General features: G+C 41.3%; 1 protein-coding gene across 3 annotated transcripts in view; it reads left to right on the top strand.

Moving 5' to 3' along the window:
- Positions 1-14,287, top strand: part of PPP6R2 (protein phosphatase 6 regulatory subunit 2) — a 4,227,669-nt gene that overhangs the window by 1,299,028 nt on the left and 2,914,354 nt on the right. For all 3 annotated transcript variants that reach the window (XM_044088566.1, XM_044088567.1, XM_044088565.1), the window contains exon 7: positions 422-534. In XM_044088566.1, coding sequence (XP_043944501.1) covers positions 422-534 — 113 coding nt within the window. The remainder of the gene's footprint in view (positions 1-421; positions 535-14,287) is intronic.

The following is a 14,287-nucleotide window of genomic DNA, read 5'->3' as shown; positions in this document are numbered from 1 at the left end:
TCGAGTCTAGGGTCTAAAGTCTGAAAAACATGGCTGAGTTGGATTCGAGGATTGGATTTGTAACCCATGAATGAGGAAGAATGAAAATGGACAGCACAGATACCAAGTTATGGTAAGTACACAACTCCTAATTTGAGTATGTTGGTGGTGAATTACACATCACTTTAGGTTGTGAAGAATTGGGCACTTTTATTCTGACGTAGGACATTAACAACACTTCCAACCCATTTAGTGTTCATGGTATACAATATTTACACTGCATGTAACTTCAGCATATTTGGTGTTTCTGCTCTTAGATTTTTGTGCCTTTTCACACCTGTATTTAGAGATGCTAAGGACTGTACCACTTTGTGCTTGTTGTTTTGGAAGACTGCTACTTACTAAGATGATTAACCTGAGTTTATTCTGTTCTTGTTTCTAGGGTCAGTCGAATGCTTCTCAGACACTGTGTGACATCATCCGACTGAGCAGGGACCAGAGCAGCCAGCTGCAGGACACGCCAGAGCCAGATCCCCTCCTCACTGTGCTCGAATCGTAAGTCTCTCGCCTCTCTAAGCAGGGCTGCAGAAGGCTGCAAGACATGTGGGGATAGCTAGTAAGTTACTTAAGCCACTAAATGTAACCTAGCTAGCTGTAGCCTTCATCTAGTTTGGTTTAAAGGGACACATTACAAAGGAAAATTAAAAAAAAGTCCTTACATAGTTCTACTTATATTTTTTGCTTCCTGTACTTGGCTACATTGCTTTTCTTTTTCTTTTCAAAATTCTAATTAATTTGGGAGGAGGGTGGAGATGGGTATTATATTTCTATAGGACATCTTCAAGCCAAGTGAAAAAGCTGGGCTAAGGTATTTGGGGATTGATGGCTGAGTGGTTACAGATTGTGCTGCACAACCTAGGATTCATTGTGACGCCTGCTCACTTTCTTTCTGGAGTTTGAATGCAATCTCCATGTGTGTGTGTGTCTTATTCAGGTGTGTTAATTTCCTTCCATCTTTCAAAAAATATGCTTGTTGAATTAGCTGCTCTAACCTGTTTGTATTCTGTTGTGCTTACCTCTGTTTTTGTGACCTGTAGCATTTCTTAAAAGGCTTTGCCGTGGACCAGATTGGGTAATATGTTGATAGGTTAAAAGTGAATGTTTATGTTGCATTTGTCTTTGCTTCAATAAATGAGAGTCACTAGAGCATCTTGATGGCCAGTAGCATTTTGTAGAGGTGTTTACCACTGGATATTTGATGGTTATTTATCTGAAAATAAGAAATGTTATTTCCAAACATCCAACTTTTGAATTGTTTTTCTTGGTAATTTGTAAGTGAGGCAGTGCAGACAGATCTCTTTTCTCTGTGATAGTTCCCAGTTCATCTTGTGGGATCCCACTCTCTTCCCAGAAAGGCTGAGGGGTGTACTCTGAACAGTGTGTGTGCATGTATGCATGTGTGTATGCATACGTACATGCATGTGTGCATGCATGTGGAGTCTGCCCTGTATCTTCCTGGTAGTGGTAGACCTGTCATGGTTAGTGACCAGGAGCTGTACTGACTGGGTGGCGGAACCATGTTATCTAGCTTCCCTCAGTCTAGAGGATGTAACTTCCTTGAGGTATATGCTGAAACTGCTGTAAGATATAGAGTGAGACAGTTAGTGTACCACATATGTAGCTTTATGTGACTAACTCATTAGCATCATAGCTATATAACCTAAGTACTAGCCCCTTTTGTGAAACTATGTATGAATATGTCTATTGTATGTTTATGTATGTGTACATATATGCATGTGTGTGTGTATTTTATATATATATATATATATATATATATATGTGTGTGTGTGTGTGTGTGTGTGTGTGTGTGTATGTATTACACAGCAGACACGCACACACTTTATGCAGTAGCAAGCATTGCTTTGATCAGTTAAATAAAATGAATAACGCGTCGTGAGCTGTTCACGTTAAACTGAACTTTTGTACTTATTCACAAAACGTGTGTAAGTGTAACTTTGAGTCCTTATCATACTTCTCAACTTCTTTGCACAAAAAGTTGGGGACAATCTTTAAATATTACTGTAATTCACTTAAAAGTTAATTGAATGGCAAATTTTGCAGCAGCATGCATTTTATTGAACAGTAAGTATTAAATTCTAATGTCTGGCATTACTGGCTGACTGTAATTCTCGCTAATTTTAGCAGATAAACGTTTCGAGGGACAGGGCAAAACTTTGAGATCAGGCACCATGTTTATTAGATCACTGTTGCAGTAGCCTCAACTGTTTGGCCTGCACTGTCCTAGGATATGACCACAGCTGGCCAGCTGTTTCAAGCTGTAGGATGCCTTCCATGCACTAACTGCCAGGAGCTTGAACAGAGCTTCATATAAAAGGTAGTTATAGCACCAAAAGCTTCAGAGCTTTCTTGCTGCCAAAGTGTCCTGTTTTTGTAGGCTTCATGAAACTAAGGCTGGGGAGATAAGTCCTCTACTGGGTGAAAAAAAAACTTGTACTATTTTTTTTTTTGGAAAGATAGTGGTTTTTGGTGGTATTAATATTATTTAGTGTGGGAAACTTGTATTGTATTGACTGTCATTCTGCAAAAGAGAATTCTCCTACACTAAATGTTTTTGGAAACTTCTTGTATAAAATATGATGCAGTACTGTCTTTTCTGTCCAGCTTCAAACTGTGGGTTATCTGATCTGACTCAGATCCGAAACCAGCCATTCTAGAGTCTTCAGCCTGAAAGCTCCTCCTTCTCTACTCATAATACCCTGTTCTCCTTATCTCTCCTCAGATCTTGTCACATTAGAGAGTGCATTGTGGTCTTCAAGCTGCTCTCAGCTGTATCTTTTGTGCTATTTATAGTCTTATTTTTTGGTGTTTGGTAGGAATTCTTTTCTTATTGGTGTTTTCTCTGCCTGGACTTTTACCCTTTTTCTGTGGGGCAATAAAAATATACTTAGAATGCTTAATCTGTAAATTTTGCTCCTGCTGTTATATGTAGTTACAATGAGATTTTTTCATTTGTTGTGTTTTTATAGGGTGTTAGGTTGCTAGGTGTTTGTTGTTCTTCGATTTTGTTTGATTGTGCCTAGTGTTGTTTTTCTGTGTTTGCAGAAACGAAAAAGGAGAAATTGGGGATTAAGAAATGTGTGGCTTGTGAGCGCAAGTTGCCCAACAAAATGCAGACTATCATTCTGTTTATTTGGGTAATGCCCATCTTGAAACAGACTGTTCTGCTTGTGCAGCGATTGGGACCCGAGCTGCCACGAAACATTGTGCCAAGCTTGTATTAAAAGGCTTCCCTAGTTTTAGTTTTTAGATTTTTCAGATGCTCCCTTCTTTTGCAGCTTCTTCATCTTCTTCTTCTTCCAGTAAGAGGTCTGAGACGAAGGACAGGAAACAGTCCTGGGACAAGGAGACAAAGTTCAAATTCAAGGACTGAGGGGACTGCAAGCGGTCCACCTCATCTGCCAAAGATCATCTAGAGCTGAAGATTCACTGACCTTTGGTGCCGACTCCATCTGTTCGGCCCCGATCACCTAGGCTGCCGGTGTCAGAGACCCTTACATCAACCTTCCTCAGTATTGCCAGTTCCATCCTAATAAAGGAATCCAGATTTGTTGATAGGTTGCATACTCCATTTTTGCCTGTTACACTGCCAGAATTTTCCATGTAGTCTTCCCCTTCCCTACCCAAGATCCCAGCGTCTCCTGTTTGGATCTGTTCCTCAGATCCAACCTCCTAAAGGAGGTCTTCCTAACTGACTTCGGTGACATCTTCTGCCTAGTCCTTCAGATCAGTTGGGGGAACATGATGCGATCAGAACTGGAGCAACTGATATGGTCTTTTTTGCAGGCCCAGATACAACTAGGGATCCTTCTAGTATTCATGGTTCCATTTCCTGAAACTTCAGATCCAGCCATTGCTTTTCCTTCCTTAGTCCCTTCAGCTCTGGGGCTTATTGCCATCCCTCCCTGTTGGTTCTAGCCTGGCTGCTACAGGCACTGACTCCATCCTTGGCGCTTTTGATTAAGGCATTGTCGGAGCTGAGCATGTCTTGGAGTTGAGGGTTCAGGGTCATGGTTTCAGAAGAAGGGTCCACCCTGCCACCCAGCAGCTTGGCTGTGATCTCAGTGTCTGAGCCAGTCGGTTTGCCACCAAAGACTGCCATTTTTTTTGGGTGCTCAGATCTGAGGAGTAAAATTTCTGGTCATCTGGCTTCAGCTTTTGATGTTGTAGAAAGGATGTTCTTCCACATGGAGAGGGTGGGTGGATGGGTAATAGAAAGTTCACCTGAGGGATCACTCCAGTTGCCCAAAATACCACCAAAACACAAAGCACAGAAATACAAAATAACAAAAAGGCCACAGGTCCAAAAGATATCACAAATTTAATAAAATCCTTAGCTCCTCGGTAAACAAGCCTTCCAAGAGTAAAAAATACACTTTCAACCAACCTTACATAGTTCAAAAATCACAATTAATAAGCAATTAAACAATTATACAGTATTAATAATTTAATTACATACTTCCCGTTACATTCCTTATTGATCCCAAAGGGCTCCAAAGTTCCATATTTCAAAATAAAAAGTGTTTCCTTCTGTAAACGTTTATCTTTTAAACTCATGCACTCCCCTAAACATATCTCAACTTTTTCTAAACACACCCTAGTAAATCTTCTGGATTAGAGCTATGTAAAGACACAAAATGGCCACCAAGAGGACTTTCCAATTTTTTATTTCTTATATCTCTGATGTATTCTTGAAAACTCACCTTGAAACTTCTAAGAGTCTCACCAATAGAATACAAATTGCATGCACATTTTAGGGCATAAATAATCCCTTCTGTATTGCATGTATAATTACCATTTGGCATGAACCTAAAGTTATTAATGTATGGAAAAAAAATGAACCAACTGCTTACAAATAGAGCATTTGTTACAAGATTTAGTCCCTCTACAGGCTGTAACATTCCTGCTAATACTGATATCTGGTGGAATAAAGTGGTTATGTACAACCATAGCTGATAAATTTCTAGCCCTTTTATAAGAAATATTAACATGGCTAGATAACACTTGCCTTAAATCTTTATCCCTTAATATAATGGGCCAGACTTGTCGGACTTTCCTGACCACTTGTTCAGTTATTACATTAAATGTAGTAACAAAATAAGTTTATTTTTTATTTCCCTCATTCTGGGGTTCAGTGGCCTTAATGTTTAACATGCTTCTTGTCTTACTATTCCACCCCCAGAAGTTATTATTCTCCTTTCTGCAAACAATTTTAATATTTTCCTTTCCATAGCTCATTTCAAAAATTCTTAGCTTTGCCTCTGTTACTACACCTATATCATAACCTCTCCCTATAAACATGTTTCAGCCTCTGATATGTCTTTATTAAATGCACAATCTGTGCTACACAACCTGTTAATTCTCAGAAATTCATTATAAGTAGTACTGAAATTAAATGATCGGGATGGCAACTACTCCCATACAGAAATAAATTCCTTTGGTCAAATTTTCTGTGTATGCCAGTCTCCAAACCATTAAGGTGAATATCCAGAAAATTCACCCGGGAGCCCAGCTGGATTCCATCAAACTGGATGCCCATATTATTAGATTGTAAGTCATTAATAAATGACTGTGCATCCTTATAATCCCCATTACACAAAAAGATCAAATCATCTATAAATCTAAGGTATATAACTACCTGTGATCTATAACAATTATGGGAGTACATGTGATCTTCTTCATACTTGGCCATCGCCAAATTAGCATACATGGGGCAAAAGCTGCCCCCATGGCTGTCCCCTGAAATTGATGAAATACTTCCCTATTAAATATGTAAAAAAAATATTTTTGAAACAAAAAAGGCCCAAGTCCATAAGGAAGTGAGACATGGGTGAGTCACCCAAATAATGAAACAAAGCTTGCATTCCTACACTGTGTCTTATATTAGTATAAAGACTTTTCACATCCATGCACAGCCAGTACATGGTGCTATTCCAAGTTAAACCCTTAATTTTATTCAGAAAGTCCTGACTGTCCCTAATATAAGACGATGTACCCAGAACATGTAAGATATTCGTGTAACAAAATACAAATATTTTTCAAAACGTACTACTTTGCTGAGACAGTTAGCCTTCCACTCAGGTTTTCAATACCGTTATGTGTCTGGTAGGCAGTAGAATACTGCTATGTTACTATTTTCAACATTAAACTTCCTATCTAGGTCACTGGCCGTAAAATAGCCTAGCCTAAAACCTTTTTTTAAGTAAAACGCAATATTCTTCAATAGACTCATAATGCTTAGAAATGTCACATTTTTCATGCACTTCTTCATTTCTAAGGTGAGCATAGCACATATCCAAATATTGGGTGTAGTGCATTATTACAATTTGATTCCCTTTGTCTGATGGCTTTACCACCAGGTTCCTATCCTTGCAAAATGCAGAAAAAGCCAACCACTGTTCTTTACTCAAGTTGTAACATACATTAGATTTATTTTTTATACAAATCCAATGTAACTGTTCAACCTTAAAATTTAAAGTAGAGATGTAACTTTGCATATTAATGTTGACAAAGGGAGGGATATAGTGGATGTTCACATTAATTGTAGTAGTATTTAAATTACTGTAAACATTAACAGCATATTCATCCAAACCCTCCTGAAACGAACTACAGGAATGAAAGGAATCATCAGAACTCACATTTAGATCAAACTGACCACTATTATCACATTTTTGAAAAAAAAAAATAGTTAAATGCAATTCCCTACTAAGCAGGAATATATCACTTTTAAGTGTATGCAATCTAGGTAAAGCTGTCAGTATAGATTTAAGTCCCAATTCCAACACAGATAATACAATATCCGAAATTTCATATTTAGGTAAATTAATAACTAGAGTCATTCAAAAAGTTACACCTGCTAGTTCCATCATGTTTTCTTGTTTTTCTGACCCCTCAAGTTTCTTCCATAGTTCTTAAATTGTCACCTATCATTGCGACCACTTTTTTTGTTGTTATGAAATTTGGTGCTATTATTGCTCCGAAAACACTTATTTATGTCTGCTGGATTTTGGGCTTGTGGCAGAGCAGGAAAGTGCTCTGTCTCGCTGTCAGCCCCCATGTTGGTTTCTCTTTCTTCCGATGTTGCAAAAGAGACTGAGCTGGCAGAGGAAGTGTTATTATAACTTTGGCCCCTCCCATGATTTGAGAAAGACCTATTAGCTTTTCGTTTCCACAGAAATGCCTTATCCGGATTTCGTTTCCACAGAAATGCATTATCCAGATTTCTTATCTAGATATAATCTTTAATGTCTCTATTTATATTAACACTTTTACGCTCCACCAACTCATTTTCCTTATCTATTACTCTTGTATTCACATCTTGGAGCATTTCATCCAATTTCATAGGTTCATAGGTAGGTACTAGGCTATCGGCCCAAGGGCCTATGTAAGGCAGTCAACAAGGTTCCCTGGCTTTCGCCACCCAAGAAGGTTATTTTCCTGTGCCCATGTCGAACAGAGCCACAGAAGTGATCCCCGGAGTGAATTCCCTATTTCCCATCCACTCATCAAGATTTCTCTTGCTAATGAGGAACTCTGCTTGACATAGATAGGTAGCTTGTTCCAGAGTATGGGAAGTCTGTGGGACAGGAATCTATCCCTCCAGCATGTCCTGTTTATTGTGGTGGCAAGGTTTAGGTCCCTAGAGCGTGTATCTCGGAGGGATTGGGATTTCTTTAGGTGTAGCTTGTCCAACAGCTCTGGGTTTGACATAGCTTTGTTTGTTAGGCAGAGATCACCACGGAGTAGGCGATGTGCTACAGAATAAAGCTGGAGTTTTTTTGAGGTGGTCAGCGTAGTACATCTGTTTGAGGCCCATAATCCTCTGTGAGGTACTTCTGTGGCCTTTCCAGCTTTTGCAGATGTCTTGTGAGGTACATTCCAAAAGGGGCATTGTACTCAATAATGGGCCTAATGAGAGCCAAGTAGAGGGGAACAATGACATCTTTTTTCCTGGATGAGAACCCTTTTGTGATAAGGTGTGCCACATAGAAGGATTTCCTGATTACTGTGGCGATGTGGTTATGGAAGTAGATACTACTGTCGACCTGAGTACCAAGGTCTCTTATCACACTTTTGGCATTAAGTGGACTGCCTCCTATGTGGTAGTTCATGGGTACAGAGGTTTTACCAAAGGGGATTACAATCCACTTTTTGGCGTTGAGGTTGAGGCCATGGCTCTTAACCAGGCATCTGTCTAAGTGAAGGCATTCTGTAGGATGTCCATGTCGTTTGAGGACTCGACTATGGCACCTAATTTGCAGTTATCTGCGAACTTTGTCAGCAAGAGGCCCTCTATGTTAGCCCATACATCAGAGAAGTAGATACCAAACAGGAGAGGACCCAGGACTGAATCCTGTGGTATACCACTTGTCACTGGTTTGAAGCCAGATTTGGAGTCTGCAACTTTTACATTGTGGGTTATGTTAGTGAGCCAGTTGGCAACCCATCTTGTGACATATGGATTATACCCAGTTTAGTGAGTTTATGTATAATTCCAGAATGGGAGATGGTGTCGAAAGCCTTGGCGAGGTCAAGATGGGCTGTGTGAACTGCCTTACCCTCATCTACGGCTTTGGTGACTGTTTCAAAGAAGTCTGTCAGATTCAGGAGGTATGATCTGCCTGTCACAAACCAGAACTGGGTGGGGTCCAGGGTTTGGAGGTTACCAATGTCTTTGAGTTCTATGATGATATGTTCCATGGCCTTGCAGATCAGGCTCGTCAGGCTAATAGGGCGAAAGTTCCCAGGGTCTGTGCTGGCTCCTCCTTTGTGGAGTGGTGTAACTGTTGCTGTGCGCCATTCAGTGGGAACAAAGCAGCCTGGGATGTTGTCCGGTCCCATGTAAACTATGTTCTTGGCTTTGTAGAGTGCAGTTTTTAACTGCAGGGGCTCTGCATTCTTCCGGTGTAGATATGGGCCCTTTAGGGGGTGAGAGGGGGGGGTAAAGTTAGCACTGAACCTGTCAGCCAGGATGTTGGCGATATCAATTGATTCTGTACTTTTTGTACCATTGTGCTGTAACTCAGAGCAGATCTGGGTGTTGCCACTGAGATTCTTGACATAGCTATAGAATGCTTTGTGGTTGTCCTTATAATCAATGGCAATCTTATTTTCATAGCCAGCTTTGGAGGATTTTGTGAGGGCTCTCAGCTTCTTACTGTGGCTGACCAGGAAGCTCCTCCACGCATGAGATTTTACTCTCTTTTGCAACAGTTTCTTCCTTCTGTTGTAGAGTTTGTTTATAGCAGGGGACCACCAGATTGGTTTCCTTTTTTTGGAGGATAGCGTCTTGGTCCTGTTAGGGATAGCACGATCCATGCAGTCGTGTAAGTGCTTATAGAGTGCATTTGTGTAGGATTCAGCACTCATAATTGTATTGTCCATCTGCATGGGTAACCTGAAGTTTGCCACTTCTGTCTTAAGAAGCATGAAGTTGGCTTTGGAGACATTTTTTTACAGTGGTTTCTTTAATGGGGGAGGGAGGGCGGGATGTGGATATCTGTGGTGATTAGCTTATTGTCGGATCTGACCAATGAAGACTTGACTTCAGGTGTGGAACACCGGTCACTCATGTTGGCAATGACTAGGTCTAGGATATTGTTGCTCCTGGTGGGGCGTGGATAAGTTGATCCAGGGCATTGGAGTTTAAGAATTCTAGAAAGTGTTGAGCGAAGGAGTTGGTACATGAGTAGTTTTCCCAGTTAATGGTGGGGTAGTTGAAATTGCCCATTATTAGGGTGTTTGGTTGAACCCTAATATTTTCCAGTATGTCAAGAAAAGAGGAGTGGGAATCCTGGGGCATGGTGGAGGATCTGTCACAAGCTACAATTTGGATTGCAGTTTTGCCCAGAGTTAGTTTCACTTGGATATTTTGGCTGCATTATGTTGGGCAACTAGCCTGGAGGTGTGGATATCCTTAATGAATATGGACACACCTCCACCTTTGGTGTTCCGGTCCAGGTTGGATGGCCAAAAGGTATGGTATGAGTTATAGCCTGGTAATGCAGGGGTGCTCTCTGGAGCCTTGAACAAGGTTTCAGTCATTGCACAGATGTCAGTGTTTTCCATTTTAAGGAGTGCCTCGAGTGAGTGCATTTTGAGGTTTAGACTTATAGCGTTGAGTAGCATTACCCTCAGTTTTTGCTTGCTTGTACCTGTTACGGTGTTGGCTTTGTCATTTGAACCTTGCCTAAAAATGGCACTATAGGGATGGAAAGAGCCTTAGCCAGTATCCTGAATCCCAGGGGCGACAGGTGCAGGCCATCTCTGGCAAAGCATCGTGGTTTGTCGATCATGTCATCCCAGGCAGACAGATACTGGATCCCCTTAGAATGACACCAGAAGCTTAGCCAGTTGTTGAAGTCAATCATTTTGTCCTTGTACTGTGGTATAATTCTGGGTGATGGCAGGATGCTACTCAGGGCTAGGGTCATATCTGTCTGGATTACAAAATCGAAGAACTCTTCCATGTCTCTTTTCATGTAGTCCAGGGAAGAATGTTTCAGATCGTTCACACCAACATGGGCAATGATTGAGTCATATTTGTACTTGTTGTGGAGTTACCTGAGTGCATGGGTTGTGTGTCGGATCCTGGCACCCGACAGGCAGCTAACAGTAACCTTCTCCTTGTCTAGTCTGGTGAGTGGAACATCCACTATCACAGAAGATAAATTTTTTTTAACTCTACACTCACCGAAACTATTTCCTTCTTGAGTTGCTTTTTTTTTTAAGGTGGTCCCTCTCAATTAGGATCCGGACCCATTCTGTTGAACACTGGTGTGCAACCTCAGTCCACCTTTTATGAAAGATGACGTCATCAGGATTCCCTTCATCGAAAGGTGTAGTAGGCGTTTAAAAGGCTCTCAGGCCCCTAGGAGTTGTATTCAACTCAATATAACGTTGGAGACACAAAATGTTCATTTGGGTACTAGTTTCCTTATGTAGCAGGGTTTCAAGTTTATCTTGTAAGTTGCATACCTCTGCTGGAAAGGAAGCCAAGCTAGAAGAGCCCACCATAAAAAAGGGATTAGTAAAGCGACGATTTCGCTGCCCTATATAACGATCCCACACATTTGCAGAGGTCACAACACCCACAGCAGCATTTCCATTAGAAGTTTAAGTAGTTACCACAACACTGGATCTGATATTGTTAATCCTCATTCATTCCTTATGTATGGGTATCGGTTCTGACCTTGGAACCGAGCTGGCCATTTTTCAAGCTCGCGTCAGCTTCAAACTCTTGAGCTAAACTCTTACCCACAATCCCCCTCTCCCTGTTAACTCAGATTTCATTTGCCTCATTGCCATTTGGTCGTGTCAAGCTGCTTCTCTTGAGCTAAGTACAGTTATTTGTTGTTTATTAGTCATTTATATTACTTTTCTGTCAGAAAAGTTTCTATTTCATTGTCTCTTACCCTATCGCATCTAGCGACCATATTTTCTTCAGGTTTTTCTTCTTTTCTTTACCTTTTTACCACGAGGTACTTTCTCCTTACCATTGCTGGTAATCTTTCCCTTTTTCTCATACCTTCGGGTATTCTTTTGTATCATTGCTGGTACTTTTTTCTGCTATCTAACTTGCTATAATGGCAGATAAGAAAGGTAGTCCGGGGTTTAAACGGTGTTCTGATTGTGGACACAAAACTACCTACTTCCGATGCACACTCTTTGTGTGTTTATTGTTTGGGGGTGTCCCACTTATCTGTTGACCCGTCCTGTACTATTTGTGAAAACTTTTCAAATAGGACTTTGTTGGAAAGGAAAAACAAGCTGATGTTCTGCGTGTTTCACTGTTGTAGTCATTACATTTAGGGTAATCTGCTGGCAGGTTGCCCTCAGTCGGCCTGAATTCCAAAGTCTTGGGTCCTGTGTCGGTTGCTGTCTTCTCTTCCATGACGTCTGGTTGTCAGGGGTATAAAACATGCAGCCGATGCCATTTTCTTTAGTCTTTCTTGCCGCGTGGTGCCCGAAGCAGAAGCAATTCGCAAGTGCCGGTCGGCCGACTACTGAAATATTCGAGTTTGAGTTTCAGAACCGAAGTCTTCACTAAAGCTAAGTACCCCATTGTGGAAACTTTTTTCTTGCTTATTACCGATGTCAGAAAAAGTTAATAATTGTATTACTTGTGGGAAGCAAATACCTCATAAGGATTTCCATTTATACTGTATTCCTTGCCTAGGCCCTGATCACAACGTGCCTGGCTGTCAGTTTTGTGCTAGATTTAACCAACACACTATTAAACGTCAGTATGTTTTTGCATCTAAGTATTTTGGAAACATATTTAACTACCCAGAAATGTTGTCAGATAGCAATCCGACTACCGGAGTACATAAAAAATGCAAAGAAAAGGACAGAGAAAGGCAGTCGAGATCCAAAACCAACGACGAAGCTTCTGCTAAGCCAGTCGCTGATTCGCCGGTACTCAGTGAGGCGCTTTTGCAGCCCCTGATACCCGCTACCTTCGAGTCGCAGGCCTCTACCGACACCCATGTGGAGTCCGGCATGCCACAAGAGGCGCAAGGTATTGGACCGATGGATGTATCTCCCTCGGATGGGTCCGGAGCCGCTGAGCAGGCACCAGCTTCTGAGGGAGTATTCAGAACTCAACATTTTTATATCAAACCGACGAAAGCTGCAAAACCAAAGGCAAAGACACCTTCTAAAACTAAAAAAACTATGCCTGAGCCACGTGCACAGGCCTCTATGCCTAAAAAACAGATGATCAAAATGGCTGAAGACCTTATTACCTTAATCAGGAGTACCCATCTCCCTCCAGATAAGAGGCCTAGGCAAGACACTGACTATGAATCTTCAAATCAGGTTTCTTTTTCTTCTGATCAGGAATTATTTTTATCTCCCTATGAGGATTCTGATGCTGAGAAGTCTATTCCATCTGCATCTCCTCCTGAGGATTATTCATTTGGAGAAACCTTGCATGCTTTGAGGGAGCATTTTCACTGGGAGAGTCAAGACTTCTGAAAATCAAAAAAGAGGCTCAGGGATTTCCTTCTTCTCCCTCAGCACAAGCCTTTAGCCATTCCCCCTGTTTTAGACATTGTGGATGATGTGTTTTCGGAGACAAGCCTGACCCCTGACTCCTTACCTCCAGATCCCAGTAAGCCTGATAGGTATTACAGGGTCCCTGACTCTCATAAATTTGTATTTAGAAACCCTGCTGCTGATCCTGAAACTATTTCACAAGGTCCAAAGGGAGTTAAAGCCTCAACGACAAAAAACCCTACCCTGTCCGACAGAGATTCAAGGGCACTGGACAGATGGGGAAAAAAGGTTTATACATCTGCAACCTTGGCAATCAGGGCCTTAAACTGTCAGTTTTATATGCTTAAGTACCAACAACATGTTATGGGATTGCTGAAACAGAAAATGATGTCGATTTCAGAATGCGCAGAAAATGAGGAATTGCAGGAATTATTGCATGCAGCTGAACAAGTTGGAAAGCATACTTTGCAATGTGGTTTTGATTCTTTAGAGGCCTCCTGTAGGGCCCGCAGTTACTGGATCTGTGATTAGGAGGCATGACTGGTTAAAAGAACAACATTTGCCTGATCATTTTAAAGCTAAATTGCTAGATGCACCTTTACAGCATGATTCTCTGTTTGGTATTAAGGCAGAAGAGGTTTTAAAGAAAATGGAAGACAAATATAAGTCTATGCAAACTGTTACGGATTTCTTACAAGTGCAGCCACCTAGATTCAGTAGACACTGGCCTACAAAAAATTGGTCCTTTCCTGTGTCAGACAGAGCTCAAAGGGGCAAATCCAGACGCCCTAAGGGTTCCAGGTACCAGGCTCAAGACTCATACAGGTCAAGACAATGGGGCACATCCACCTCCAAATCTGGAGGAGATAAAGCGCAAACCTACAGAAAGCAATCCCAATGACTTCCCTCTGCCTACACCAAGCGCTTATCTTTTGGCAGCACCCATAAGGGGAAAATTAGCACTTTTTGCTCAAAATTGGCAGTTAACCCAGGACAAGTGGGTACTAAATATCGATTCACAGGGATACAGATTCCATTTCTACACACTGCCAATAACAAATGGTTGGCCAGATCTGCCAAAAAAACAATGTGCAGAGGCACAGAAACAGGTTACGTCCCTCATGGATATGGGGGCCATTCAGACAGTAGCAGAACAGGAAAAAGGACAATGTTTTTACTCAAGACTGTTCTTGGTACCCATAAAGGACAAGGCCTCGTGGCCAAAACTGGA

The sequence above is a fragment of the Protopterus annectens genome, chromosome 11.part0, assembly GCF_019279795.1.
Source record: "Protopterus annectens isolate FY-2018-M chromosome 11.part0, PAN1.0, whole genome shotgun sequence".
Lineage (NCBI taxonomy): Eukaryota > Metazoa > Chordata > Ceratodontiformes > Protopteridae > Protopterus > Protopterus annectens.
Note: the sequence above shows the minus strand (reverse complement) of the source record. Positions and strands in the feature narration are given on the sequence as shown.